This window comes from Rhinatrema bivittatum, chromosome 6 (genome assembly GCF_901001135.1).
Source record: "Rhinatrema bivittatum chromosome 6, aRhiBiv1.1, whole genome shotgun sequence".
NCBI lineage: Eukaryota > Metazoa > Chordata > Amphibia > Gymnophiona > Rhinatrematidae > Rhinatrema > Rhinatrema bivittatum.
In genome coordinates this window covers 3,603,472-3,630,216 of record NC_042620.1, presented here as the reverse complement: position 1 = coordinate 3,630,216, position 26,745 = coordinate 3,603,472, and the positions used below count along the sequence as shown (strand labels likewise).

At 47.0% G+C, this 26,745-nt stretch overlaps 1 protein-coding gene across 1 annotated transcript in view; it reads right to left on the bottom strand.

Moving 5' to 3' along the window:
* The window catches only part of LOC115093343 (adenylate cyclase type 10-like), a gene marked incomplete in the record, with an annotated part of 787,628 nt that overhangs the window by 23,625 nt on the left and 737,258 nt on the right, over positions 1–26,745 (bottom strand). The window contains 2 exon segments of the mRNA XM_029604970.1: positions 2,397–2,585; positions 6,994–7,189. Coding sequence (XP_029460830.1) covers positions 2,397–2,585; positions 6,994–7,189 — 385 coding nt within the window.

Sequence of the window (26,745 nt, the reverse complement as noted above, 5' to 3'; positions counted from 1 at the left end):
TCCAGCCAGCTGCAGGAGTTTTGTTTAAGTGAACCTCATCTCCTGCTGTTGCAGGTCCCATCTCACAGCTCTTACTGTGAGATGGGACCTGCAGAAGGAGGATTAAATGTGACTCTTGCTGCCACCCAAGCTATGACCTGGCAAGCTGCTACAGAGCCCATCCCATAGCATCTGAAGATCAGGAGAGGCTCGGCAGACGGCCAGTGCATCTCGTGGCAGCCGGAGAAGAGGCCAGGCCTGGAGAGTGTACATGTGAGCCTGCGTGCGTGTGCATATTGAGAGCCTGTATGTATATATATATATATATATATATATATATATATATATGTGTGTGTGTGTGTGTGTGTGTGTGTGAGAGAGAGAGAGAGAGAGCGCACCAGTGTGTGTGCATGTGAGAAACAGAGAGAGAAATAGCGAAAGGGTGTGTGTGAGAGCCTGGGTGTGTGTGCATATTGAGAGCCTGTATATATGTGTGTGTGTGAGAGAGAGAGAGAGCACCAGTGTGTGTGTATGTGAGAAACAGAGAGAGAAATAGAGAAAGGGTGTGTGTGAGAGCCTGGGTGTGTGTGCATATTGAGAGCCTGTATATATGTGTGTGTGTGAGAGAGAGAGAGAGCACCAGTGTGTGTGTATGTGAGAAACAGAGAGAGAAATAGAGAAAGGGTGTGTGTGAGAGCCTGGGTGTGTGAATTGCTGGTGTTCCTGGGTTGTTTTTTTTTTTTTTGCTATTGTATGGATCCTGTGGTACCCAGTGGGACCTATTCCCAGAACCACAGGAGCCACACATTAGATGGGTCAGATAAGTGAAGGAGAGGGAGATCATGTGTGAGTGAGAGCAAGTATATGAGGGAGGGGGAAAGAGCGGGTGTGAGATTTGTTGAGAAGGATGGTATATCCGATTGTATTAAAATTATCACATTTTATTAAACTCTAGTTTTAATTTTAAGGTGTTATTTGTGGTGTCTGCTGTTTAGAAATATTCTTTTTATCAATATGGAGGTGAGAGAGCGGCGCAGGGAGGCTTGAGCAGGCCATCGGCTCTGGGAGCCCAAGCACTGCGTCCTCCCATCCCCCACTGGAAAGAGAAGCAGAGCGAGCGCCTTTTCTTCTGTGGGTGGGATCGGATCCCCTGCCCCTCCCGCGCTGCGCCAGGGATCCTCTGATTTCCTAACAGGAGGTGTACTGGTGCTGCCTTTACACAAGTAGGATCGGGGCTGCTGGCAGTGAGGGGAGGTTTATTCTATTGTAATTCAGTTTTCCATGGCTTTCCGAGGGTCAAACCTACAGTCAATGTGTGTTACAAAAGGCCTAGGGGGACCATAGCATTGTAAGACTGTACAAGTCAGAGTGCATTACTGAATATAGAATACATTTTTATATCGCAATGGATTTTTCAACCCTGAGATGAGCATCTGAATTTATTGCTATTGATCTGGATTTTCAGATTTATCCTCACCTCTCCTCTTTGTGAGGTTTTTCCATCCACGTTGACTTTACTACAATTGGCCTAATACCGTGTGGGTTCCAAATACCTTTTTAGAGAGTTTTCTGGTTGCCTGCGCAGCAGTGCATGGAAATATAATCCACATCAGTGTTTCCCCAGCAGCGCGCGCCTTTGGATCTGATGAGGTGGGGCACAGATAACGCAGATCCAGGCCAGCACCTTGCAACAACAAGAGACCCCAGCAGTGGCCTTTAAACGTGCAGGAGCTCCTGGTGTGCACCTCTTTCTGCCTGGATAACGGCAGCACGCCTCCTGTCCCCAGGCTGAGTGAGACAGGGAGAGCAGGCACTGAGCACCGGATCTGAGTGTTGTGAGAAGCAGCTCATGCTGGCACTTCCAGTGCTTCCCTGTGAGCTCTTTCCATGTCGGCATTGCCTGGCCTGGGAAGCCTCGGTGAGCTATACAACTTTGGGAAACACTGCGCTATACTTTGCTCTTCTTTCACGTAAAATCTATTACAAGTGCCTAATTCTTAATTGTGTGGGTGGAACCAATGCTGTAAGGCTAGGGCACCTAACGCCCTTTCACCGTTCCAGGGAGGGGGTGAAGATTTGAGGGATGGAGGGGGGGTCAGTTTTTAAAGTTTACATCTCTGGAGGAAGCTGGGCCCTTATTTGGCAGGCCTGGGACAAAGACTGAATGAATGGGAGTAATTGTTCACTGATCAGCAAAAATGCTAGCACCGTCCCGGGAATTCTGGCAGGAATTAGCAGCCCTGGGAAGCCTGCAGGGCAATCTTTCATGCTCCGGGTTTTCTGTAATACGACTATAGCATGGTTTACCACAATTAAATCAGGGTCCCTCTCTCTCTCTGTCATCCAGTGTCTGACTCCTTAATCTGTTGGCTGCGTTGCTCACGTACACTCTCTGTCCCGTGGCCCGAGTTACTCACCGCACTTAACGCTATCCATTGTTCCTCCATCTTATTCCCATGCTCCTCAGCCAGAGTAAAAGCTTTCTGCAGAAACACAAGACCTAGGTCCGGCTTCTTGGTCAGCATAAACACAAAACCCTTCAGGTGGTACAGGCGAGTGAAAAATACAGGAGTTGTTGAGCATCTTGATTTAAATTCTGCCACGTACTAAAGAGAAGAGAATACAGCAATCAGAGACGCTGTCCACACAAGAGGAGACTGCAGAAGTAAGCGGCTGAGAATATAAGGGCAAAGGCCTAGGGGATAGGGAGAAGGTTGCCAGCTGGCTCCAGATTTTCATGACAGGTTGATCCAGTCCTGGTTTTACCCCATTGCATGCTGGGACCTGAGGCTCTGATTTACCTGTGCATTCCTTAAAAAAAGCAAAATTACAAGTTCTTGCAGGCAATGAGGTAAAACCAGGACTGGATCAATCTGTCCTGAAAATCAGGAGTCAGTTGGCAACCCTAGGTGGGGAGCAGAGACAAATGAGGCAGATGAGAAGGGACATGCCAGAGGAAGGGAGGAAAGCATGGCACAGGTTGAGTTGAATGGGTTGGCACCACATGGAGGGCAGGTGCACCTGGACTGAAAGAGAGGGTGAAGCACCGCAGAGAAGTGCATGGGGTGATAGATCAAACAATACAGTGCTATATAGTGCTTCTGTGTTATTCTCAGTCCAGATCAGAGGGTGAGGCACCACAGAGAAGTGCATGGGGTGATAGATCAAACAATACACCGCTATATAGTGCTTCTGTGTTATTCTCAGTCCAGATCAGAGGGTGAGGCACCACAGAGAAGTGCATGGGGTGATAGATCAAACAATACAGTGCTATATAGTGCTTCTGTGTTATTCTCAGTCCAGATCAGAGGGTGAGGCACCACAGAGAAGTACATGGGGTGATAGATCAAACAATACACCGCTATATAGTGCTTCTGTGTTATTCTCAGTCCAGATCAGAGGGTGAGGCACCACAGAGAAGTGCATGGGGTGATAGATCAAACAATACAGCGCTATATAGTGCTTCTGTGTTATTCTCAGTCCAGATCAGAGGGTGAGGCACCACAGAGAAGTGCATGGGGTGATAGATCAAACAATACAGCGCTATATAGTGCTTCTGTGTTATTCTCAGTCCAGATCAGAGGGTGAGGCACCACAGAGAAGTGCATGGGGTGATAGATCAAACAATACAGCGCTATATAGTGCTTCTGTGTTATTCTCAGTCCAGATCAGAGGGTGAGGCACCACAGAGAAGTACATGGGGTGATAGATCAAACAATACAGCGCTATATAGTGCTTCTGTGTTATTCTCAGTCCAGATCAGAGGGTGAGGCACCACAGAGAAGTGCATGGGGTGATAGATCAAACAATACAGCGCTATATAGTGCTTCTGTGTTAGTCTCAGTCCAGATCAGAGGGTGAGGCACCACAGAGAAGTGCATGGGGTGATAGATCAAACAATACACCGCTATATAGTGCTTCTGTGTTATTCTCAGTCCAGATCAGAGGGTGAGGCACCACAGAGAAGTGCATGGGGTGATAGATCAAACAATACAGTGCTATATAGTGCTTCTGTGTTATTCTCAGTCCAGATCAGAGGGTGAGGCACCACAGAGAAGTGCATGGGGTGATAGATCAAACAATACAGCGCTATATAGTGCTTCTGTGTTAGTCTCAGTCCAGATCAGAGGGTGAGGCACCACAGAGAAGTGCATGGGGTGATAGATCAAACAATACAGTGCTATATAGTGCTTCTGTGTTATTCTCAGTCCAGATCAGAGGGTGAGGCACCACAGAGAAGTGCATGGGGTGATAGATCAAACAATACAGTGCTATATAGTGCTTCTGTGTTATTCTCAGTCCAGATCAGAGGGTGAGGCACCACAGAGAAGTGCATGGGGTGATAGATCAAACAATACAGCGCTATATAGTGCTTCTGTGTTAGTCTCAGTCCAGATCAGAGGGTGAGGCACCACAGAGAAGTGCATGGGGTGATAGATCAAACAATACACCGCTATATAGTGCTTCTGTGTTATTCTCAGTCCAGATCAGAGGGTGAGGCACCACAGAGAAGTGCATGGGGTGATAGATCAAACAATACAGTGCTATATAGTGCTTCTCTGTTATTCTCAGTCCAGATCAGAGGGTGAGGCACCACAGAGAAGTACATGGGGTGATAGATCAAACAATACACCGCTATATAGTGCTTCTGTGTTATTCTCAGTCCAGATCAGAGGGTGAGGCACCACAGAGAAGTGCATGGGGTGATAGATCAAACAATACAGCGCTATATAGTGCTTCTGTGTTATTCTCAGTCCAGATCAGAGGGTGAGGCACCACAGAGAAGTGCATGGGGTGATAGATCAAACAATACAGCGCTATATAGTGCTTCTGTGTTATTCTCAGTCCAGATCAGAGGGTGAGGCACCACAGAGAAGTGCATGGGGTGATAGATCAAACAATACAGCGCTATATAGTGCTTCTGTGTTATTCTCAGTCCAGATCAGATGGTGAGGCACCACAGAGAAGTGCATGGGGTGATAGATCAAACAATACAGCGCTATATAGTGCTTCTGTGTTAGTCTCAGTCCAGATCAGAGGGTGAGGCACCACAGAGAAGTGCATGGGGTGATAGATCAAACAATACAGCGCTATATAGTGCTTCTGTGTTATTCTCAGTCCAGATCAGAGGGTGAGGCACCACAGAGAAGTGCATGGGGTGATAGATCAAACAATACAGCGCTATATTGTGCTTCTGTGTTATTCTCAGTCCAGATCAGAGGGTGAGGCACCACAGAGAAGTGCATGGGGTGATAGATCAAACAATACAGCGCTATATAGTGCTTCTGTGTTATTCTCAGTTCAGATCAGAGGGTGAGGCACCAAAGAGAAGTGCATGGGGTGATAGATCAAACAATACAGCGCTATCTAGTGCTTCTGTGTTAGTCTCAGTCCAGATCAGAGGGTGAGGCACCACAGAGAAGTGCATGGGGTGATAGATCAAACAATACAGCGCTATATAGTGCTTCTGTGTTAGTCTCAGTCCAGATCAGAGGGTGAGGCACCACAGAGAAGTGCATGGGGTGATAGATCAAACAATACAGCGCTATCTAGTGCTTCTGTGTTAGTCTCAGTCCAGATCAGAGGGTGAGGCACCACAAAGAAGTGCATGGGGTGATAGATCAAACAATACAGCGCTATATAGTGCTTCTGTGTTATTCTCAGTCCAGATCAGAGGGTGAGGCACCACAGAGAAGTGCATGGGGTGATAGATCAAACAATACAGCGCTATATAGTGCTTCTGTGTTATTCTCAGTCCAGATCAGAGGGTGAGGCACCAAAGAGAAGTGCATGGGGTGATAGATCAAACAATACAGCGCTATCTAGTGCTTCTGTGTTAGTCTCAGTCCAGATCAGAGGGTGAGGCACCACAGAGAAGTGCATGGGGTGATAGATCAAACAATACAGTGCTATATAGTGCTTCTGTGTTAGTCTCAGTCCAGATCAGAGGGTGAGGCACCACAGAGAAGTGCATGGGGTGATAGATCAAACAATACAGCGCTATATAGTGCTTCTGTGTTAGTCTCAGTCCAGATCAGAGGGTGAGGCACCACAGAGAAGTGCATGGGGTGATAGATCAAACAATACAGCGCTATCTAGTGCTTCTGTGTTAGTCTCAGTCCAGATCAGAGGGTGAGGCACCACAAAGAAGTGCATGGGGTGATAGATCAAACAATACAGCGCTATATAGTGCTTCTGTGTTATTCTCAGTCCAGATCAGAGGGTGAGGCACCACAGAGAAGTGCATGGGGTGATAGATCAAACAATACAGCGCTATATAGTGCTTCTGTGTTATTCTCAGTCCAGATCAGAGGGTGAGGCACCACAGAGAAGTGCATGGGGTGATAGATCAAACAATACAGTGCTATATAGTGCTTCTGTGTTATTCTCAGTCCAGATCAGAGGGTGAGGCACCACAGAGAAGTGCATGGGGTGATAGATCAAACAATACAGCGCTATCTAGTGCTTCTGTGTTAGTCTCAGTCCAGATCAGAGGGTGAGGCACCACAAAGAAGTGCATGGGGGTGATAGATCAAAACAATACAGCGCTATCTAGTGCTTCTGTGTTAGTCTCAGTCCAGATCAGAGGGTGAGGCACCACAAAGAAGTGCATGGGGTGATAGATCAAACAATACAGCGCTATCTAGTGCTTCTGTGTTAGTCTCAGTCCAGATCAGAGGGTGAGGCACCACAAAGAAGTGCATGGGGTGATAGATCAAACAATACAGCGCTATCTAGTGCTTCTGTGTTATTCTCAGTCCAGATCAGAGGGTGAGGCACCACAGAGAAGTGCATGGGGTGATAGATCAAACAATACTCATTTGTTCTTTGTACACCCCTGTTCTATGTAAACCGGCATGATGTGATTGTATCATGAATGCCGGTATATAAAAATTTTAAATAAATAAATAAAATACAGCGCTATATAGTGCTTCTGTGTTATTCTCAGTCCAGATCAGCTGAGGACAGGAATCAAAGCCAGACCACGACTGGTAAACATTTACATATACAAACCTTGAGGGTATGGCTAAAGAGTTCAGCTTGGTTCTCACTTCCATCTGCCACGGCTTTCCTCAGCATTAGGATGTGGCATTCCAGGAATTTGGCAAATCCATAGAGCGCAAAGAAAGAGGCATTGGTCTGGGCCACCAGCTTTTTGGCTCTCCTGAACATGGTCTGACAAAGATCCCAGTCCTCTAGTCGAGCAAACCTAGGAAGCAAAGGAGGGAGAGAGGATAATCAGTCTATGATGGTGATGACTCTGAAAGCAAAATTGCTTACCTTGTAATAGGTGTTATCCCAGGACAGCAGGATGTAGTCCTCACATATGGGTGACATCACCGAACGAAGCCCAGCGCGGGAAACCTTTCTGTCAAAGTTTCTAGAAACTTTTGACTGGCACCAGAGTGCCTACTGAGCATGCCCAGCATGCCATGATATTCTCTGCCACAGGGGTCTCGCTTCAGTCTCGTATGTAGCAATAAGCGTTAGCAAAAATAAATTTAGAAAAATATAAGAGGCCCAACTGCTAGGGGTGGCGGGTGGGTTCTGTGAGGACTACATCCTGCTGTCCTGGGATAACACCTATTGCAAGATAAGCAATTTTGCTGTATCCCAGGACATGCAGGATGCTAGTCCTCACATATGGGTGATTAGCAAGCTAGAGGCTGAGTCATTCGTGGTGAAGCAACAGTGAAGTATTGTTGTTGAGAATGAGTCAGCCGAAGATCACAGAGCATTGGATGTAGAAGGAGTTGGGATTAAACTGGAAACAAGTTCTTTAAGACAGATTGTCCATAGGCTGAATCTTGTCTTCCCTGCTTGTCCAAGCAGTAATGAGCTGCAAAGGTGTGAAGAGAACTCCATGTTGCGGCTTTACAGATGTCAAGGATTGGCACTGAACGATAGTTGCTACTGAGGTTGACATTGCTCTTACTGAATGCGCCTTTACTCGCCCTTGGAGAGGAAGGCCTGCTTTTTCATAGCAAAACTGTATGCAATCTGCTAGCCAATTGGATAGAGTATGTTTACCCACTGCTTTACCCAGTTTGTTTGGATCATAGGAAACAAAAAGCTGATTTGATTTTCTGTGTGTTGCAGTGCGGTTTAAGTAAAAGGATAGCGCACGTTTACAGTCCAAGGTATGTAAGGCTGATTCTCCTTGATGGGAGTGAGGTCTTGGAAAGAATGTGGGTAAAACTATGGATTGGTTCAAGTGGAATTCTGTGACTACTTTGGGAAGGAATTTTGGATGCATACGGAGGACCACTCTGTCATGTAGGAACTTTGTGTAGGGTGCATACGTGACAAGTGCTTGTAACTCACTAACTCTTCTAGCTGAAGTAATGGCTATGAGGAAGGTAGTCTTCCATGTGAGAAATTTGAGATCACAGGAATCTATGGTTTCGAAAGAAGAACGCATAAGTCTTGTTAATACCAGATTCAAGTCCCCATTCTGTGACTGGAGGTCAAATTGGTGGTTTAAGATGTGTTAAGCCTCTCATAAATCTGCTGACGAGAGGTTGTGTGGAAATTGGCACATCTCCCACTTTGTTATGGTAAGCAGAGATTGCACTTAGATGGACTCTTACAGATGAAGTCTGAAGACCAGAGTCTGAAAGATGGTATAAGTAGTCTAGTAGCGAAGTAATAGTGCAAGTGAAGGGATCAATGTTGTTTTGCTTGCACCACAAGGTGAATCTTTTCCATTTGGAAGCGTAATTCTTTCAAGTGGAAGGTTTACGTGAAGCTATAAGCACTTGGGAGATATGGGTTGAAAGATTGAGTGGTTGCAAGATTAAGCTTTCAACATCCATGCTGTCAGGGATAGGGATTGAAAGTTGGGATGGCGCAGCCGACCTTGATCCTGAGTTATGAGAGTGGGAGCTATTCCCAGGTGAATGGGATCCCTGATCGAGAGATCTAGAAGTGTGGGAAACCATACTTGACGAGGCCAATATGGGGCTATGAGTATCATGGAACCCTTGTCCTGTTGTAGTTTCACTAGAGTTTTGGTTATGAGCGGTATTGGAAGATACACGTATAGTAGGCCTGAGTTCCAAGGGCGAGCGAAGGCGTCCTTGGCTGGCTGATTCTTCTGTTTGTGTAGAGAACAGAACTTGTCCACTTTGTGATTGAGATGTGATGCAAAGAGGTCTATTGTCAGTTGTCCCCAACGCTGAAATATCCTGGTCGCTACTGAGAGGTCCAGGGACCACTCGTGTGGTTGGAACTGACGACTGAGTCGATCTGCCACTACATTGTGTATGCCTGCCAGATAAGTGGCCCGGAGGAACATTGAGTGGTTTAGGGCCCAGTCCCAAATCTGTGCAGCTTCTTGACAAAGGAGATACGAGCCCGTACCTCCCTGTTTGTTGATGTACCACATGGCTACTGTGTTGTCCATTTGGATGAAAACAGTCTTGTGTGAAAGTCCTTGAACGCATGTAGTGCATAACATATAGCTCGAAGCTCCAGAAAATTGATTTGAAATGTTGCTTTGAGTTCTGTCCAAGTCCCTTGAGTTTGGAGAGTGTCTATGTGAGCTCCCCAACCCAAGGTGGATGCATCTGTAGTTAATGTTATCTGAGGGACTGGTTGTTGGAAGGGTAGGCCCTTGCGCAAATTGTCCTTGTTCACCCACCAAAGTAGAGAAGAACGTAGCTGGTGGGTTACTTGAATTGTAGCATGTAGAGGCTGAATGGCTTGCATCCATTGAGATCTTAAAGTCCATTGAGTTATCCTCATGGCGAGCCTTGCCATAGGAGTGACATGAACTGTGGAAGCCATGTGGCCTAGTAACATGAGAAACTGATGAGCTGTTGCTCGTGCCCTTGAGTGAATCGATTTTGCCAACAAGGACAGTGTTTCTGCTCGATCCTCTGGCAGAAAGGCTTTTGCAAGGATGGTGTCTAGGCTTGCTCCTATGAATTGGAGCATGTGAGACGGTGTGAGATGGGATTTTTGATAGTTGATGAGAAAACCCGTAGAGTGCAGTAGAGCAATAGTTTGGTTGAGAGAAGTTATTGCTCCTTGTTGAGATTGACTCCTGATGAGCCAGTCGTCCAGATATGGGAAGACATGTACACCTTGCTTGTGTAAGTGAGCTGCTATTACTGCTAGACATTTTGTGAAAACTCTGGGAGCAGAGGCAAGTCCGAATGGTAGTACCTTGTAATGGAAATGTTGGTGACCTACAATGAAGCGCAGGTATTTGCGATGAGGAGGGTATATTGGAATGTGAGCATAAGCGTCTTGCAGATCCAGAGAACAAAGCCAATCCCCTTTTTGAAGAAGTGGAAGCATGGTGCCTAGAGAGACCATTCTGAACTTTTCCTTCCTCAGAAATTTGTTGAGATTTCTGAGATCTAGGATGGGACGTAGACCTCCTGTTTTCTTTGGAATGAGGAAATATCGGGAGTAGAATCCTCTGCCCTGCTGAGACTGAGGCACTAGTTCTATGGCCCTGGCATTCAGAAGGGTGGATAATTCTATTTGAAGTTGAGGAATTTGATTTCTGTTGAAAGAAATCTGAGGTGCTTGAAGTTCTGTAGGAATTGATAGGAAATTGAGTTTGTAACCTTGAGATATGATGGAGAGAACCCATTGATCGGTTGTTATAGTTATCCAACTGTTGTAAAATTTGGATAACCTTCCTCCCACAGGGAGGTCTGGTTGAGGATTCCTGGATTGGCTTAGTTCTCTAGGGATATTTTCAAAAAACCAGCTGCGGGACCTGTTTGAGTGGCAGGTTGAGGCCTGGTTGTTCTTTGTTGGCGAGGCTGCGTCCTATGCTGTGTTCTTGACTGGCAAGGCCTAGTTGCAGGAGGATAATATCTTTTAGGACGGTAATAGGGCCTGCGGATATCTCTTCATTGAGACCGACGTCTAGCGTGTGTAGTGGTATCTTGAGGCATGAAGGATAGCTGCCGTAAAGTCTCATTATGTTCCTTGAGTTGAGAGACTGCTTCCTGAACTTTTGTTCCAAATAAGTTGTCTCCTGAGCAGGGCAGGTCCACTAACTTTTCTTGGACCTCTGTCCTGAGGTCTGATGCCTTAAGCCAGGCCCACCTCCTGGCACTTATACCAGAAGCTGCCACCTTTGAGGCTATCTCAAAAGAATCATAGGCAGCTCTTACTTCATGTTTACCCGCCTCAAAAGCTTTATGGATTAGATTTTGTGCTGTTTCTCTGAATTCCTGGGGTAAAGATGGGATAAAATCTTCCATCTGCTTCCATAGGTTTCTTTGGTACTGTGTGATGTACAATTGATAGGCTGCAATTCTAGAGTTTAGAATAGCACCCTGAAATATCTTACGACCTAAAGCGTCTAGAAACCTATTATCTTTCCCCGGAGGATTAGAAGAATGCACCCTTGTTCTTTTGGCCCTCTTCTGCGCTGATTCCACAACTACTGAGGAATGTGGTAGTTGGGATTTTTGGAAACCTGGTGCAGGTTTGACCAAATAAGTTGAATCCATTCTTTTATTAATGGGAGGAATAGAACAAGGATGTTCCCACATTCTTTGTTGAAGTTGAAGAAGAATGTCATGGACAGGTATTGCCATAATTTGCTTGGGAGGATAAACAAATTGCAATACTTCAAGGGTTTGGTGACGTAGATCCTGCTCAGACTCTAACTTGAAGGGGATAGAGTCAGCCATGTCTTGAACAAAGGCAGCAAAAGTGAGGTCCTCTGGTGGGGATTGTTTCCTTGGGTGTGGAGGACTAGGGTCAGACATAAAAGATTCTGAGGTGTCAGACTGTGTATCACTCCAGGTGTCATAATCTGGAGTCTGTGGACTTGGTTTTCCAGTTGTAGGTGGAGGAGGTACACCAGAAGGCCCTGGAATGGGTCCTTGGGAAGATGACTCCTCTTCTATATGATTTGAAGGCAAAGAATCCAGAAGGTCTTGATATTTTTTCTGAAGCACCAAGTATAATGCTGCTTCAGAGGATACAGTAGCTCCCGAAGGGAGTGGCATCGTAGATTTTGATTTTGGAATCGATGGAATCGATGCCTTTCTCATAGGTGATTTTACGACAGCCGAGCCCGTTATGTGCATCGATGCTGGAATCAAAGTTGTGGAAAACATCGATGATGTACCCGATGAAAACGGAGGCATCGACGAAGACATCGTAGATGAAAGCGATGCTCGATGCGTAGATGGGTCCTGTGGCATCGGGAAGGACCGTGGGGTCAAGAAAGATCCCGGAAGATGGATGGTGCTTGGCCTGGAGTCCGCACTTAGAGTAAGGGCCGTGAACGGCATCGGGACGGTACCCGGCATCGGGTCGGTACCCGGCATCGGAAAAGGTCCCGGAATCGATGGCATCATCGATGGAACTGACATCGGCACCGGTTGTGCCGGCATCGGTGGTGTCACCGCTGACGTAGAAGGCCTATCAGGCATTGAAGTCGTAGTAAATTTAGCCCGCTTCTCCGACGGTTCCCCCTGGATGGATCCCGACGGTGACGCTGAGGCATGCTGGTGCCGGTGCTTAAGCCTAGGCCTTACCTCCGCTGCCGAACGAATCGACGATGTTGATGGAGTAGGGGAGGATCTATCGCCGGAACCATCGGGTCAGCACTTTTTTAATAATATCTTTTTTGAAGCTCCTACCGGTGAGGACTTCGATGAAGTGGCTGGAGATGGAATCAGCTGTAGGTTGAAGAGCTGTTGAATCTTCTCCTGACGAAGTTTTCGGCCCTTTGGTGTCATTTCTTGACATTTCTCACAAGAGGAAATGTCATGTTTTTCACCCAAGCATCTAACGCACTCTTGGGCGGATTTTAAAAGCCCTGCTCGCCGGCGTGCCTATTTTTCATAGGCCGCCGGCGCGCACAGAACCCCGGGATGCGCGTAGGTCCCGGGGTTTTTGGAAGGAGGCGTGTCAGGGGCGGGACCCGATGACGCGGCATTTCGGGGGCGGGGCGCAGCGTTTCGGGGGCGGGACCGGGGGTGTGGTGCCGGCCCGGGGGCATGGTCCAGGCCTTTGGATCAGCCCCCGGGTCGGAGCACGGCACGCCAGCAGTCCGCTGGCGCGCGTAGATTTACGTCTGCTTCTCGCAGGCATAAATCTACGGACAAAGGTTAGGGGGGGGGGTTTAGATAGGGCCGGGGGGGTGGGTTAGGTAGAGGACGGGAGGGGAATGTGAGGGGAGGGTGAGAGAGTTCCCTCCGAGGCCGCTCCGATTTCGGAGCGGCCTCAGAGGGAACGGTGACACGGTGTGCGGCTCGGCGCGCAAGGCTGCCCAAAATCGGCAGCCTTGAGCGCGCCGATCCAGGATTTTAGAAGATACGTGCGGCTACGCACGTATCTTATAAAATCCAGCTTACTTTTGTTTGCGCCTGGTGCGCAAACAAAAGTACGCGAACGCGCTTTTTAAAAAAATCTACCTCTCTAAGTGCGGATCTGTAACCGACATTGTGCGGATACAAGTCGGGCATTTCTTAAATCCCAACGCCATTCTGTCATCGACAGCTGTCGATGACTGAAACATTTTTTAGCGTTTTTGTAAAAGTAACACCCAATAATTCACCAGCCGGTGAACCGAGAAGAAAATGAGACCCCTTAAGGGAGAAATGAGAAAATTAGAACGAATTCTCAGTTAGGTCTGAGGTAAACTCAGAGGGCTCTGATATCCGTGCTGCTGTTCAGTGGTGTGGAAAAACGAAGACTGAAGTGAGACCCCTGTGGCAGAGAATATCATGGCAGGCCGGGCATTAGGGATGTGAATCGTGTCCTCGATCGTCTTAACGATCGATTTCGGCTGGGAGGGGGAGGGGAATCGTATTGTTGCCGTTTGGGGGGGTAAAATATCGTGAAAAATCGTTAAAAATCGTTAAAAATCGAAAAATCGAAAAATCGAAAAACCGGCACATTAAAACCCCCTAAAACCCACCCCCGACCCTTTAAATTAAATCCCCCACCCTCCCGAACCCCCCCCCAAATAACTTAAATAACCTGCGGGTCCAGCGGCGGTCCGGAACGGCAGCGGTCCGGAACGGGCTCCTGCTCCTCAATCTTGTCGTCTTCAGCCGGCGCCATTTTCCAAAATGGCGCCGAAAAATGGCGGCGGCCATAGACGAAAAAGATTGGACGGCAGGAGGTCCTTCCGGACCCCCGCTGGACTTTTGGCAAGTCTCGTGGGGGTCAGGAGGCCCCCCACAAGCTGGCCAAAAGTTCCTGGAGGTCCAGCGGGGGTCAGGGAGCGATTTCCCGCCGTGAATCGTTTTCGTACGGAAAATGGCGCCGGCAGGAGATCGACTGCAGGAGGTCGTTCAGCGAGGCGCCGGAACCCTCGCTGAACGACCTCCTGCAGTCGATCTCCTGCCGGCGCCATTTTCCGTACGAAAACGATTCGCGGCGGGAAATCGCTCCCTGACCCCCGCTGGACCTCCAGGAACTTTTGGCCAGCTTGTGGGGGGCCTCCTGACCCCCACGAGACTTGCCAAAAGTCCAGCGGGGGTCCGGAAGGACCTCCTGCCGTCCAATCTTTTTCGTCTATGGCCGCCGCCATTTTTCGGCGCCATTTTGGAAAATGGCGCCGGCTGAAGACGACAAGATTCAGGAGCAGGAGCCCGTTCCGGACCGCTGCCGTTCCGGACCGCCGCTGGACCCGCAGGTTATTTAAGTTATTGGGGGGGGGGGGGGGTTCGGGAGGGTGGGGGATTTAATTTAAAGGGTCGGGGGTGGGTTTTAGGGGGTTTTAGTGTGCCGGCTCACGATTCTAACGATTTATAACGATAAATCGTTAGAATCTGTATTGTATTGTGTTCCATAACGGTTTAAGACGATATTAAAATTATCGGACGATAATTTTAATCGTCCTAAAACGATTCACATCCCTACCGGGCATGCTCAGTAGCCTCAGGCTGCCAGCCAAAAGTTTCTAGAAACTTTGACAGAAGTTTTTCCCGCACTAGGGCTCCGTTACTGACGTCACCCATATGTGAGGACTACAACCTGCTGTCCTGGGATAATGATGAAATCACTGTGAAAGTGGAGGGTGGAATAAATATCAACTCACTTAAAAATGAAATGGCAGACGGTTTCCGGTGATTTGCAGCCTATCATTTACCAGAAGTCTGGAGGGTGGCTCTGGGAAAGTAGAGAGCGGTGAGGCTGACCCTGCTGCTGGACACAACAATAACTGAGCAGATATGCCTGGAGATGTGGCACGTCCGGCATTAGGGAACACTGTGCAGCTCTGCAGCAGTGATGTTTTAAAAGCATGCAAGAAGACATTAAAAGCTTGGCTCTTTAAACAAGCTTTTGATGAATAAAGCTCGTCAGCACTTTGTTAACAACTTAAGCAGGCTAATTCAAACTGGCAGAACCATGACTAAAAAATTTGGGAAACTATTTAATACATTTTAGTTTTGTTTATTGTAAGGATATTTATGCTTTATTTTGTTTTTATTGAGTCTGTAAGAGAAATACAAATAAATGTGACCCCCAATGGGGCCATAAAAGAATTTGTGTATCTTGGGGCCAGTTCCAACTGAATCTCTCTCACCCCAGGGCCAGGGGCTGGAATTTCTCCTTCAAGACCCTAGGAAGCAGGGGTGAAACTGTAGCAGCGCCCCTGGGAGAGATCTAAGCTCAGGTTCTCCTGGGAGGAGCATGCAGGAGACTTCAGTGGAGTATATTACTGACAATGCATGCACCGTGCAAGGGAGGCACTCAGCATCCAGGGCCGGGGCATGGGAGACTCCCCAGTGGCCAGAGGTTTGTTTGCGCAGAAAAAAAACCTCTGGCCACTGGGGAGACACAATTGGCAAAGATCAATCTCTGCACAGAGTCCCAAACTTTCTCTTCCTCAGGATTAAGACTCCAAGTGGGGGTCCTCCAAAATGCTCTTACTCACAGTTCTCCTGCAGGTCCTTCTCTCTCTCTTTCTGGATCCCTCGATGGAAGAGGATCCAAACAGGAATACTACAGTTCTCTTCATGGTCCTTTCAGGGCAGCAAAAACCTTCCTCCCAGGTTTTCTACAAAATCCTTCTTCCCCCAAGCCCATCTTCAACCCCATAAAGACTTGCAGCATTTTACCGCCATTCCTGATGAGCAGGTCTTCCCTATCATGGCCTTTTCAGGGACAGTCTTTCCCGTAATCTCTCTCCAGACCAAAATCCAGGGGTCTCGCAAGGCTTCTTACAACAAAAAACTGGAAAATCCCAAAAGCAACCCAGGAAATAGACCCAACTGGTCAAGCAGTGGACAGGAAAGGCCCCTTCCCACCTTTTCCCAAGACGGCAAGCAGGTGGTACCTGAGTCCAAGGTAGGCCCAAAATTCAATCTAGGCAAAAGCTCCTGAACTTCCTCTAATTTAAAAAAATCAAGGTGCACTGCCCCACTCGCTGAGGGAGAGAGCTGCTTTTATCACCTCACAAGGAGGCAGCCATCCTAGCAGCATCAAAGGCAGGGGCCTTTCCTAGCTTCTGGGCTGATAATGAACCCAAGGGGTCATTACATAGACACGGCTTAATTGGCAGAGGCAAAGGGCAGTTTTATCTTACCAATTTACTAGATATTTTTGAGAATTTCAATAAAAATGCAGATAAAAGTGAGCCAGTTGGTAATAATGTATTGGGTTTACAGAAGGCATTTGACAAAGTCCCTCATGAGAGACTCCTCAGGAAATTGGGAGGTCATGGGATTGGAAGCAGGATACTGGGCTTGATGGACCAGTATGGCATCTCTTATGTTCTAAAGCTACAACAAATTGTGGAACGACGAACAAACACACTATAAATCATTCAATCCAGCAGGTGTGTTGCAAAATAAGTTACAGTGCTCCAAAAAGAAAGACTCTCAAGATAAGCAATCAGACAGCAAAAATTAATAAATCCAGGATGCCAAGTATTTAATCAGATGTCAGTGTTTCACTAGGGCTGCATCGGGAGGGACGAGTTACATATTATATGATAACAAAGGCATTAAACCTCCTGAAGGAAGTCACCCATTCATTGAAGCTGCAAGAGAACTAGAAGCGTAGGGAGAGATTTTTACAATTTAATTTCATTACAAATGCAGTTGAAGCTGGTACCACATAAATTAGAGCTGTCCCGGCCCCCGGGAAGTCCTGAGCTTCAGTAATTTTGGCTACTCGCCTTTATTATCCTGCCACCTTCTGTGTGGGTGTGTGCTTCTACACTCCTTGTCTAGCGCTTAATCCAATGTCCCGCAGTTTATCCGAGCTACAGTATTAGAGGCAGAATGACTTTATTCATTCTGTCATCCCGTGGGCATCCTACACACATCTCTTTCACTAGTGCATAACTGAATGGCACCTTGTTTATATGTATCCTTCTACAGTCCTTCAATTATTACCCTTGTTAATTTTTGTTTATATGAATGAGTGACTTCCTTCAAGAGGTTTAATGCCTTTGTTATCATATAATATGTAACTTGTCCCTCCCGATGCAGCCCTAGTGAAACATGGTTCCATGTCGGGGGACTGACATCTGAATAAATATTTGGCATCCTGGATTTATTACATTTTGGATGCTTGTTATATAGTATGCTTTTTTACATTTTTTTAATAAATGTTTTCTTATTAATTTTCCAACACGTTTAACAATAAACCAACAGTTATACCACTGTAGCACGAAATTAAATATCTAAATCCAAGAAAACCTCCCCAATGCTGAAAAGCTCTCATACAAAGAAGCAAAATCCCTCAGCTTTCCTCAAGCTTCAAAGAACCATCACTTAGAATCATGTAGTTCATATTTTGCTAGAAGATCTCCGGGAAGTGACTTTATAAATGCACCCCAAACCTTATAGAATAAGTGTTTTCTCATATTACAACTTCTAAAGTCCAGGCTCAAAAGATCAGACATTTCTGCTATCTAATAGTAGGAGTATCATTAGAAATCCATTTAGCCAAAATACAATTCCTAGCAATACACACAATTAACATCTTATCAATTTAGAGTAAGCAGACTCATCATTACATATTCCCAGCACACACAACCCCAGCTGTGTCTCCAACACATTGGAAATAACTTAAAAATAACTTCCCAAAACATTTGGATAGAGAGACACTCCCACAATCCATGACATAATATTGCATTAACCTCTGGGCATTTCACACAGGCAGGATTTTGTACAGCGGATGAATTTAATGATGGGTTACAAATTACTTGTAATAGGTCTTTCAAAACTCTGGAATGTATACCATCTGGTCCTGGTGATTTGCTACTCTTCAGTTTGTTAATCTGGCCTACTACATTTTCCAGGATCACCGTGATTTAGTTCAGTTCATCTGCATCATCATGCTTGAAAACTATCTCCAGAACAGGTAGCTCCCCAACAGCCTCTTCCATAAACATCAACGCAAAGAATTTTTTAGACTTTCCATGATAGTCTTATCTTCCCTAAGTGCCCCTTTAACCCCTCAATCACCTAATGGTCCAACTGACTCCCTCACAGGCTTCCTGCTTTGGATATGTTTTTAAAAGGTTTTATTATGAGTTTTTGACTTTATGGCTAACTTCTTTTCAAATTCTCTCATAGCCTGTCTAATCAATGTTTTACAATTAACTTGCCAATGCTTATGCTTTACCCTATTTCTTCAGATGGAACCTTCTTCCAATTTTTGAAGGAAGATCTTTTTGCTAAAATAGCCTCTTGCACTTCACCTTTTAACCATGCCAGTAATCGTTTTGCCTTCCTTCCACCTTTCTTAATGCATGGAATACATTTGGACTATGCTTCTAAGTTGGTATTTTTTTTAAACGTCCATGCCTGTTGCACACTCTTAACCTTTGTAGCTGCATTTTTCAGGTTTTTTCTATTTTTTCCTCATTTTATCAAAGTTTATTTTTTGAAAGTTTAGTTCATTGTCCCTCCCATCACTTTGGCCAGGCGGATGGTAGTATACTCTTATCACTATACTCTTTTCCCCAACACACAAGGGATTTATAAGCATAAAGATTGTATTGTTCATTTAGTATCTTGCAGGAATCCTTATCCTATTGGACTTCTATGCCATCCTGGACATAAAGTGGTACTCCCCCCCCCCCCCCCCCCCACCCCCAAGTTCTTCTCCCTATCATTGTGGTATAATTCTTTTGCTAAAACTTTCTGTTCTATCAGGCCGATACAGTACAGTGCGCACTGTTAACCTGCATTTGGACGTGCGTTTTTGACGTGCTAGCGTTACCCCTTATTCAGTAACGGTTGAAAATGCGCATCCAATCCCCCGAAACTAATAGCGCCCGCAACCTGCAAAGGCAAGTTAATGGCCCTATTAGGTATTCCCGCGCGATTCAGTAAGTAAAATGTGCAGCCAAGCCGCACATTTTACTTTCAGAAATTATCGCCTACCCAAAGGTAGGCGATAATTTCTCTAGGCACCGGGAAAGTGCACAGAAAAGCAGTAAAAACTGCACCCTCCGACTTAATATCATGGCGATATTAAGTCGGAGGTCCCAAAAGTTAAAAATAATTAAAAACTAAAAAAAAAAAAAAAGTAAAATCGGCCTGTGGCTCGCGGGTTGAAAACCGGACGCTCAATTTTGCTGGCATCCGGTTTCCGAACCCGTGGCTGTCAGCGGGATTGAGAACCGATGCTGGCAAAATTGAGCGTTGGCTGTCAAACTCACTGACAGCCGCTGCTCCTGTCAAAATAGAGGCGCTAGGGATGTACTAGTGTCCCTAGCACCTCTTTTTACCGCGGGCCCTAATTTGAATAATTCTATTTACTGAATCGTGCGCACAGGAGAGCGGGCGCTCGGCTGCTCTCCCGCTATTTTTACTGTATTGGCCTGTTAGTTTGTATCAATGTATGTTTAAACCATGTCTATTTCACTTTATTTTATATTTTAAATATGTATGTATACTATGTAATGTGCCCCGAACTTTCAAGAGTGCAGGATAAAAGTAATTTTAAATAAAGATGGAATATAAATTTCAATAAATTAAAATAAATATTCCTTTATCATTCATTAAAAGATTGATTGAAGAGACATGTTTTTATTGCTTTTCTGAGTTTCAAAGTAATTTGTTTCCATACAAATCTCAAGAGGAAGTGAATTCCACAACACAGGTCCCTGGTAAGTAATGTTGTCTGCCTTGTATGGGGGCAGGAATAAAGATAATTGTTGCTGAGATGAACGTAGGGATTTGACTGGCTCATAAGGAATTAGTACATTTGCTAAGTAGCTTGACGGCCAGTATGAAAAGCTTAAAAACCAAAGATAAAAGCATAAACCTGATCCTAACAACAACTGGGAGGGGTAACAAGAGAGGAGTAAAGATCAAACTTGTGCAATTCAAAATAAGTTTGGCAATGGTGTCCTGAAGGCAGTCACAGTAAGGACAAGATACAAAAGATTACAAGAATGTAAATGAGTTAACTCTAGGGAATGACTAATAATGGTAGTCCTGCCTTTTCTGAAAATGATTTATCATGGCAAATGTGCTGGAGCTTAAAAAAGGCAGATTGAAGGAGAGATGATAATTGTGTAGACATAGATACTCCTGAATCCAGTTCACTGCCTAACATAATGACTGAATCCTTCAATGGTATGGCCTAGGCTGGATATCTGTTGAGTTCGTGGACCCTTGGGCTGACTAGGACAGATGATGATGCACTGTGGACGTTACACAGTGGGTGTCGAAGCCGGGAGGTGGCACAGGCAGGGAGACTAGGAGGAAATTCACCACTGGAGACCCGAGGTTCCCCCAGGAGGAGCCCATGAGGACCCGGGCCGCTTGGACTTAGGAGCGGTCTCCGGTGGGTCAGTTTCCAGAGGATGGAGAAGCAGAGCTGGAGCCAGGAGGCCAACTGGAACTTCATCACTGGAAGCCCACGATCCCCCCCCCCCGAGAGGAGCTCGTGAGGACCCGAGCTGCTTGGACTTAGGCGAGGCCTCCTGGACGAGAGCCGGTCAGGAACTAGTGGACGAAAGCTGTAGTCAGAAGTCTGTGGATGAAAGCTGTAGTCAGAAGCCAGTGGAAGAAAGCCGAGGTCAGAAGCCAGTGGACGGAAGCCGAGGTCAATACAGCAACTAGCAACTCTTAGACAAGAGAGAACCTTGTTGCAAGGCAAGGCATGGGTCTAGCTGCAGGGTTTAAATACCCCTGCAGTGTCTGACATCCTCCCTGGGCTGACCTCCATTTTCCCACGCTGGCCCCTTTAAATAGAAGGCCACTACGCGTGCGCGCCTAGGGGGCGGGGCCAGGCATGGAGGATCGGCAGTGTCTCCCTCGAGGAGGGAGCGCCACGGCAGGAGCCAGGCTGGGCCTTGCCGACCGGGGAGAAGTTCCAGCAGCCCGGGCCGGCCTCGAGGTAGATGGAGGGACCGGGGCATGGCCCGGGACCGTAACAATATCTGAGCCACTGCATTACTGCTATTGCTTTTCCTGACAATCCTGAATTCATTTTAAGCCTATGTCTAGTGAACCAGTTGGCTACATCTGATTAACATCAGTGATATTTGTAGTTTGCTTCAAATCCCTGTATGCAACTACCTGGATTTCATCAGTGTAGGTAGCAGCTGAAATCACAGCTTCAAATAAGGGTGAGTAGAGGGGCTACAGTAATGTGGAATGAAGTGAATGCCAGGATGGAACCTTGAGGCACGCTGCTTTCTGACAGTGTTCCTCCAGACCCGCACATACACCAACAAGAATGAGCAAAGCCAAGTTAAAACTGCTCATTCTAAACCCAATTCAGCAGGCCTTTCAATTAGTAGTTGATGATCTGTAGCATCAAAAGCAGTGGACATATCAACAAAATGATAAATGCATAGTTATTTCTTTCAGCATTTGATCAAATTTCGTTCAGCAGAACCACGAGAATAGTTTCAGTAGTGTGGCGCTGCCTAAAAACTGACTGCCTTGGATGGAGAACATTGGTACTGTCTAAAATTCTGCAACTGATCTGCGACAGCTCATGCAATCACTTTAACCAAAATGTAATATTGAAAAATAGATCAATAATTACCAGTGTCACAGGGACCTAGAAATTATTTTCAATAATGGCTGGACCAGGGCACGTTTGAAACAGGGGGACATTACACCTGTGGTCAAGCTGGTAACAACTAAGGCCAACAGAGGTTCCATCAGTCCAAGTTCCAACTTCTTTACAAGTCTTGTGAGCAGGGGATCGAGCAAAGAGATAGAAGAGATCATGGAATTTATCTTTCTTTCTAGACTGAAAATGGAAGCTGCATTAATATTGACCCATTTACTTGATATAGGGAATTTAAATTAATTGTCCTTAAATTCTACATGATCTAATGGCATCAAACTATTGGACTCAGCAATTTTATTATGAAAAAAAGAGGCAAACTGGTTAGCTGATGGGGACAAGTGTAACTAGAGTGATGGAAGGATCGGTGCGCTGTTAGAGTTTGGGAGAGAGATTTGTGGGTTACTGGAGTGATAGGAAAATTGGTTCATATCTACAAATTTTGGTTCCTGAGGTACCTCAGATCAGTCCAGACTCCTGGGTTTTGCCTCCCTTCCAGCAGATGGAGACAAAGAAAGTTTCACTGACACTGCCACATAACCTGAGGTGCCACCTGCAGTCCCTCAGTATTGATAAGTATCCAAGCCAAGAAACTAATCAACATACGTACTCATAAATAACGTACTCATATCCCCCTGAACGAGCAGTAGGACGTGGAAACTTAAAATGGATAAACCTTTCCAACCCTTTAGAAGAAGAGTGGCAGCAGGCTCTTCAAAACCTCCTGGGGGAGAGGGAATTGGTCCCACCAGATTTCTATCCCCGGTGGTGAAGGACCGAGCAATATAAGGGTCCCCAACCTCCTGCTCGTCCACATCAGAACCAGGAGGGATGGACCCATCAGGACCTGCCAACCTCCTGGGAAGAAATCTCCAAGAAACTATCAATTCCTTTTTTTTTTTTCCAGACTGCAGGTTTTGCACCTCCACCATCTGCTGGAGACAGAAATACTGAGGGACACCAGGTTATGTGGCAGTGTCGGCGAAACTTTCTCTGTCTCCTTCTTCTGGAAGGGAGGCAAAACCCAGGAGTCTGGACTGATCTGGAATGGTAAGTTACCAGAGTGATGGGGAGAGGGGTGCTGTGGGTTACTAGAGTGGTGGGGAAAGGCAGGGATTGGTGGGTTACTACAGTGATGGGGAGAGTGGGATCAGTGGGTTACTAGAGGGGTGGGGAAGGGAGGAATTGGTGGGTTACTAGCATGATGGGGGAGAGCGAGAGATAGGAAAACTGGTTCTTACCTGCTAATTTTCGTTCCCGTAGTACCACGGATCAGTCCAGACTCCTGAGTTTTGCCTCCCCTCCAGCAGATGGAGACAGAGAAGTTTTAATGGACTCTGTCCTATACCCCTGAGGTGCCACCTAGAGTCTGTCAGTATTACAATGTACCCAAGCAGAAAAGGTAAATTACAACTTCCATAAATACCAAACTCCCCCCCCCCCCCCCCCCTGGAAAAGCAGAAGGAATGAAAATGGTAACATGAACGAAAAACATGCCCATACTCTCAACCTGTGAAGGGGGGTGCATAGTATAAAACATTCAATAAATCTGCAGAATATGAACAAGAACTGGCCGAGCGGACTCTCCATTTCCCCACAGGCGGGACTTTGGACTGATCCGTGGTACTACGGGAACGAAAATTAGCAGGTAAGAACCAATTTTCCTTTCCCTGTACGTACCCAGATCAGTCCAGACTCCTGGGATGTACCAAAGCTTCCTTAACCAGGGTGGGACTGAGAGAGTCCCGCTCGGATCACATTAGCACCGAAGGAACCGGGCTCCGGGGCCCGGACATCTAGACGGTAATGCCTAGCAAATGTGTGTGTAGATTTCTACGTAGGCGCCCAACAAATCTCCTGAGGCGACACCTGCTGATATTCCGCCCACAAGGCTGCTTGCGATCGAGTAGAATGAGCCCTGAGACCAACCGGAATTGGCCGGCCCTGGACCAGATATGCCAAAGCAATAGCTTCTTTGAGCCAGCGCGCAATAGTGGCCCTTGAAGCTTTATGAACCCCTCTCCTGGGACCTCTCCACAGGACAAACAGATGGTCTGAGAGATGGTAACTGTTTGTGACCTCCAAGTAACGCATCAACACCCGTTTGACGTCCAACTTTCTTAAATCCCTTGACTGGAAGTAGAAGGATCCAGGCCCGCGAAGGAAGGGAGCACCACCGTCTGATTCAAATGAAAGGAGGATACCACTTTCAGGAGAAAGGAGGGAACTGTTCGTAAGGAAACTCCTTCCTCAGAAATCCATAAAAAGGGCTCCCTGCAAGATAAAACCTGTAGCTCTGATACATGCCTTGCTGAAATGATAGCCATGAGGAAGACGACCTTCAACGTCAGATCTTTCAGGGTCGCTCGCTTCAACGGCTCGAAAGGTGCATGACAAAGGGCACGAAGGACCAGGTTCAGCTTCCACGAGGGAAGGGTTCCGAACCGGAGGACACAGATGCTTCACCCCACACAGAAAACGAGCCACATCTAGATGGGATGCTAGAGCTACACCTTGCACTTTTCCCCGAAAACAACCAAGGGCTGCCACTTGAACTTATAGAGAATTAAAGGCCAATCCTTCAGCTAGACCTGCCTGCAAAAAGGCCAGAACATCTGCAATGGTAGCCCTGTGCGGCTCCACTGCATGGTCCAGGCACCAGGCTTCGAAAACACCCCAAACTCTAAAGTACACTAAGGAGGTTGAAGTCGTCCGGGACTGCAAAAGTGTGGTAATCACCGCCTCCGAGTAACCCTTATTTCTTAATCTCTGCCTGTCAAAAGCCATGCCGCTAGATAAAAGCGATCTGCCTCTCTGAAACAAATGGGACCTTGTTGCAGGAGATTCGGAGATGGACGAAATCTCAGCGGACTGTCTACTGCTAGATTCAGGTAATCCGCAAACCACAGATGCCTCGGCCACTCCGGCGCCACGAGTATCACCTTGCCCGAATGAGCCTCGATGCAGCATAGAGCCTTGCCGACCAACGGCCATGGCAGAAAGATGTACAACAGAATGTCTTTTGGCCAGGGAAGGACCAGACCGTCTACACCTTCTGCCCCTGGTTCTCGTGGATGACTGAAGAATTGAGGAGCCTTGGCATTGCGGTACGTCGCAATCAGGTCCATGGCGGGCCTGGACCAGCGGTTGCACAGGAGATGAAAGGCCTCTTAGAAGAGTTCCCATTCTCCCGGATCCAACTGGTGGCGGCTGAGAAAATCAACCTGCATATTGTCCACTCCGGCTATGTGAGAGGCTGCTATCTTGTGCAGGTGCTGTTCCGCCCAGTTGATTAAAAGCTAAGCTCCACCGCCACTGGATGACTCTGGATTCCACCCTGACGATTGATGTAAGCCAATGTCGTTGCATTGTTGGAGAGTACCCTCACTGATCTCCCCTCTACTAAGAGAAGGAGGGTCTGCAATGCCAACCGTACCACTCTGGTCTCCAAGCGATTGATTGACCAAGAGGACTTCGTTCTTGTCCATTGTCCCTGACCCGCCGTCCCTCAACAAATAGCTCCCCATCCGGAGAGGCTGGCATCTGTGGTCACCACTATCCAGTAGGGAATTTCCAAATCCACACCCCGACGCAAATTTTGTGGGGAAAGCCACCAAAGATGACTGGAACGCACTAAGTCCGTCAGTGGCAGAAGAAGATGAAACTGCTCGGAGAGTGGATTCTACCGGGAGAGCAAGGCTGACTGAAGAGGACGCATATGCGCAAAGGCCCATGGCACCAGGTCGAAAGTGGAAGCCATCAAACCCAGGCCTACAAATAATCAGAGTCTCTGGGATGAGACATGGATCGCAAGGACTCCACTGAGTGAGAAGCTTGGATAGTCTCTCCTCTGTAAGGAAAACCTTTCTCAAGATCGTGTCGAACTGAGCACCCAGAAACTCCAAGGACTGGGAGGGAACCAGGTGACTCTTGTCGGGGTTAACCACCCAACCCAACAAGCTCAACATCTGTAGCACCCTCTGAACCACTGCCTTGCAAAGGTGTTCTGACTTCACTCGAATCAGCCAATCGTCCAGGTAGGGATGCACCAGTAACCCCTCCTTTCGCAGGGCTGCTGCCACAACCACCATCACCTTGGTGAACACTCTGGGTGCTGTTGCCAGACTGAATGGTAGTGCACAAAATTGAAAGTGATTTCCGAGTATCGCAAACCGCAGATACTTCTGATGATCCGGGCGTATAGGTATGTGCAAGTAAGCTTCAGTCAGGTCCAGAGATGCCAAGAATTCTCCCTTGTGAACAGATACTATCACCGAGTGAAGAGTTTCCAACCAAAACAGAGGTACCTTTAGAGTTCGATTCACCCTCTAAGTAGAGGATGGGATGGAAAGGGCCCGCCTTTTTGGGCACCATGAAGTAGATGGATAATGCCCCCGCCTGAGCTCTCCTGTGGGCAACGGAACTATGGTGCCCAGGTCCTGTAAGCACCGCAGAGTGTCTTGTACCGCCTAGCATGTTTGGTAGTAAGTGCATGTGGAAACCATGTAGCGCTCGCTGATCAGCCCAGCAAAATCTAAAGCGTAGCAGTGTTCTGTTATACTGAGGTCAAGTTCGTCCACTCCTCTAGGAAAGGGATAACCTTCCCCCTATCCTTGGAACGGAAGAGTGGACCAGCCTCACTTCATTGTGCGGACTTGGAACACCCATGAGTTTGTGGGGCTCCGTCTCTGGTAGGCTGGCGGCCTCGAAAGGACTCGCTCCAAGAAGATTGGCGGCCAGGACCCTGACGAAATGACGAACTGGCGGAGTGTGAAG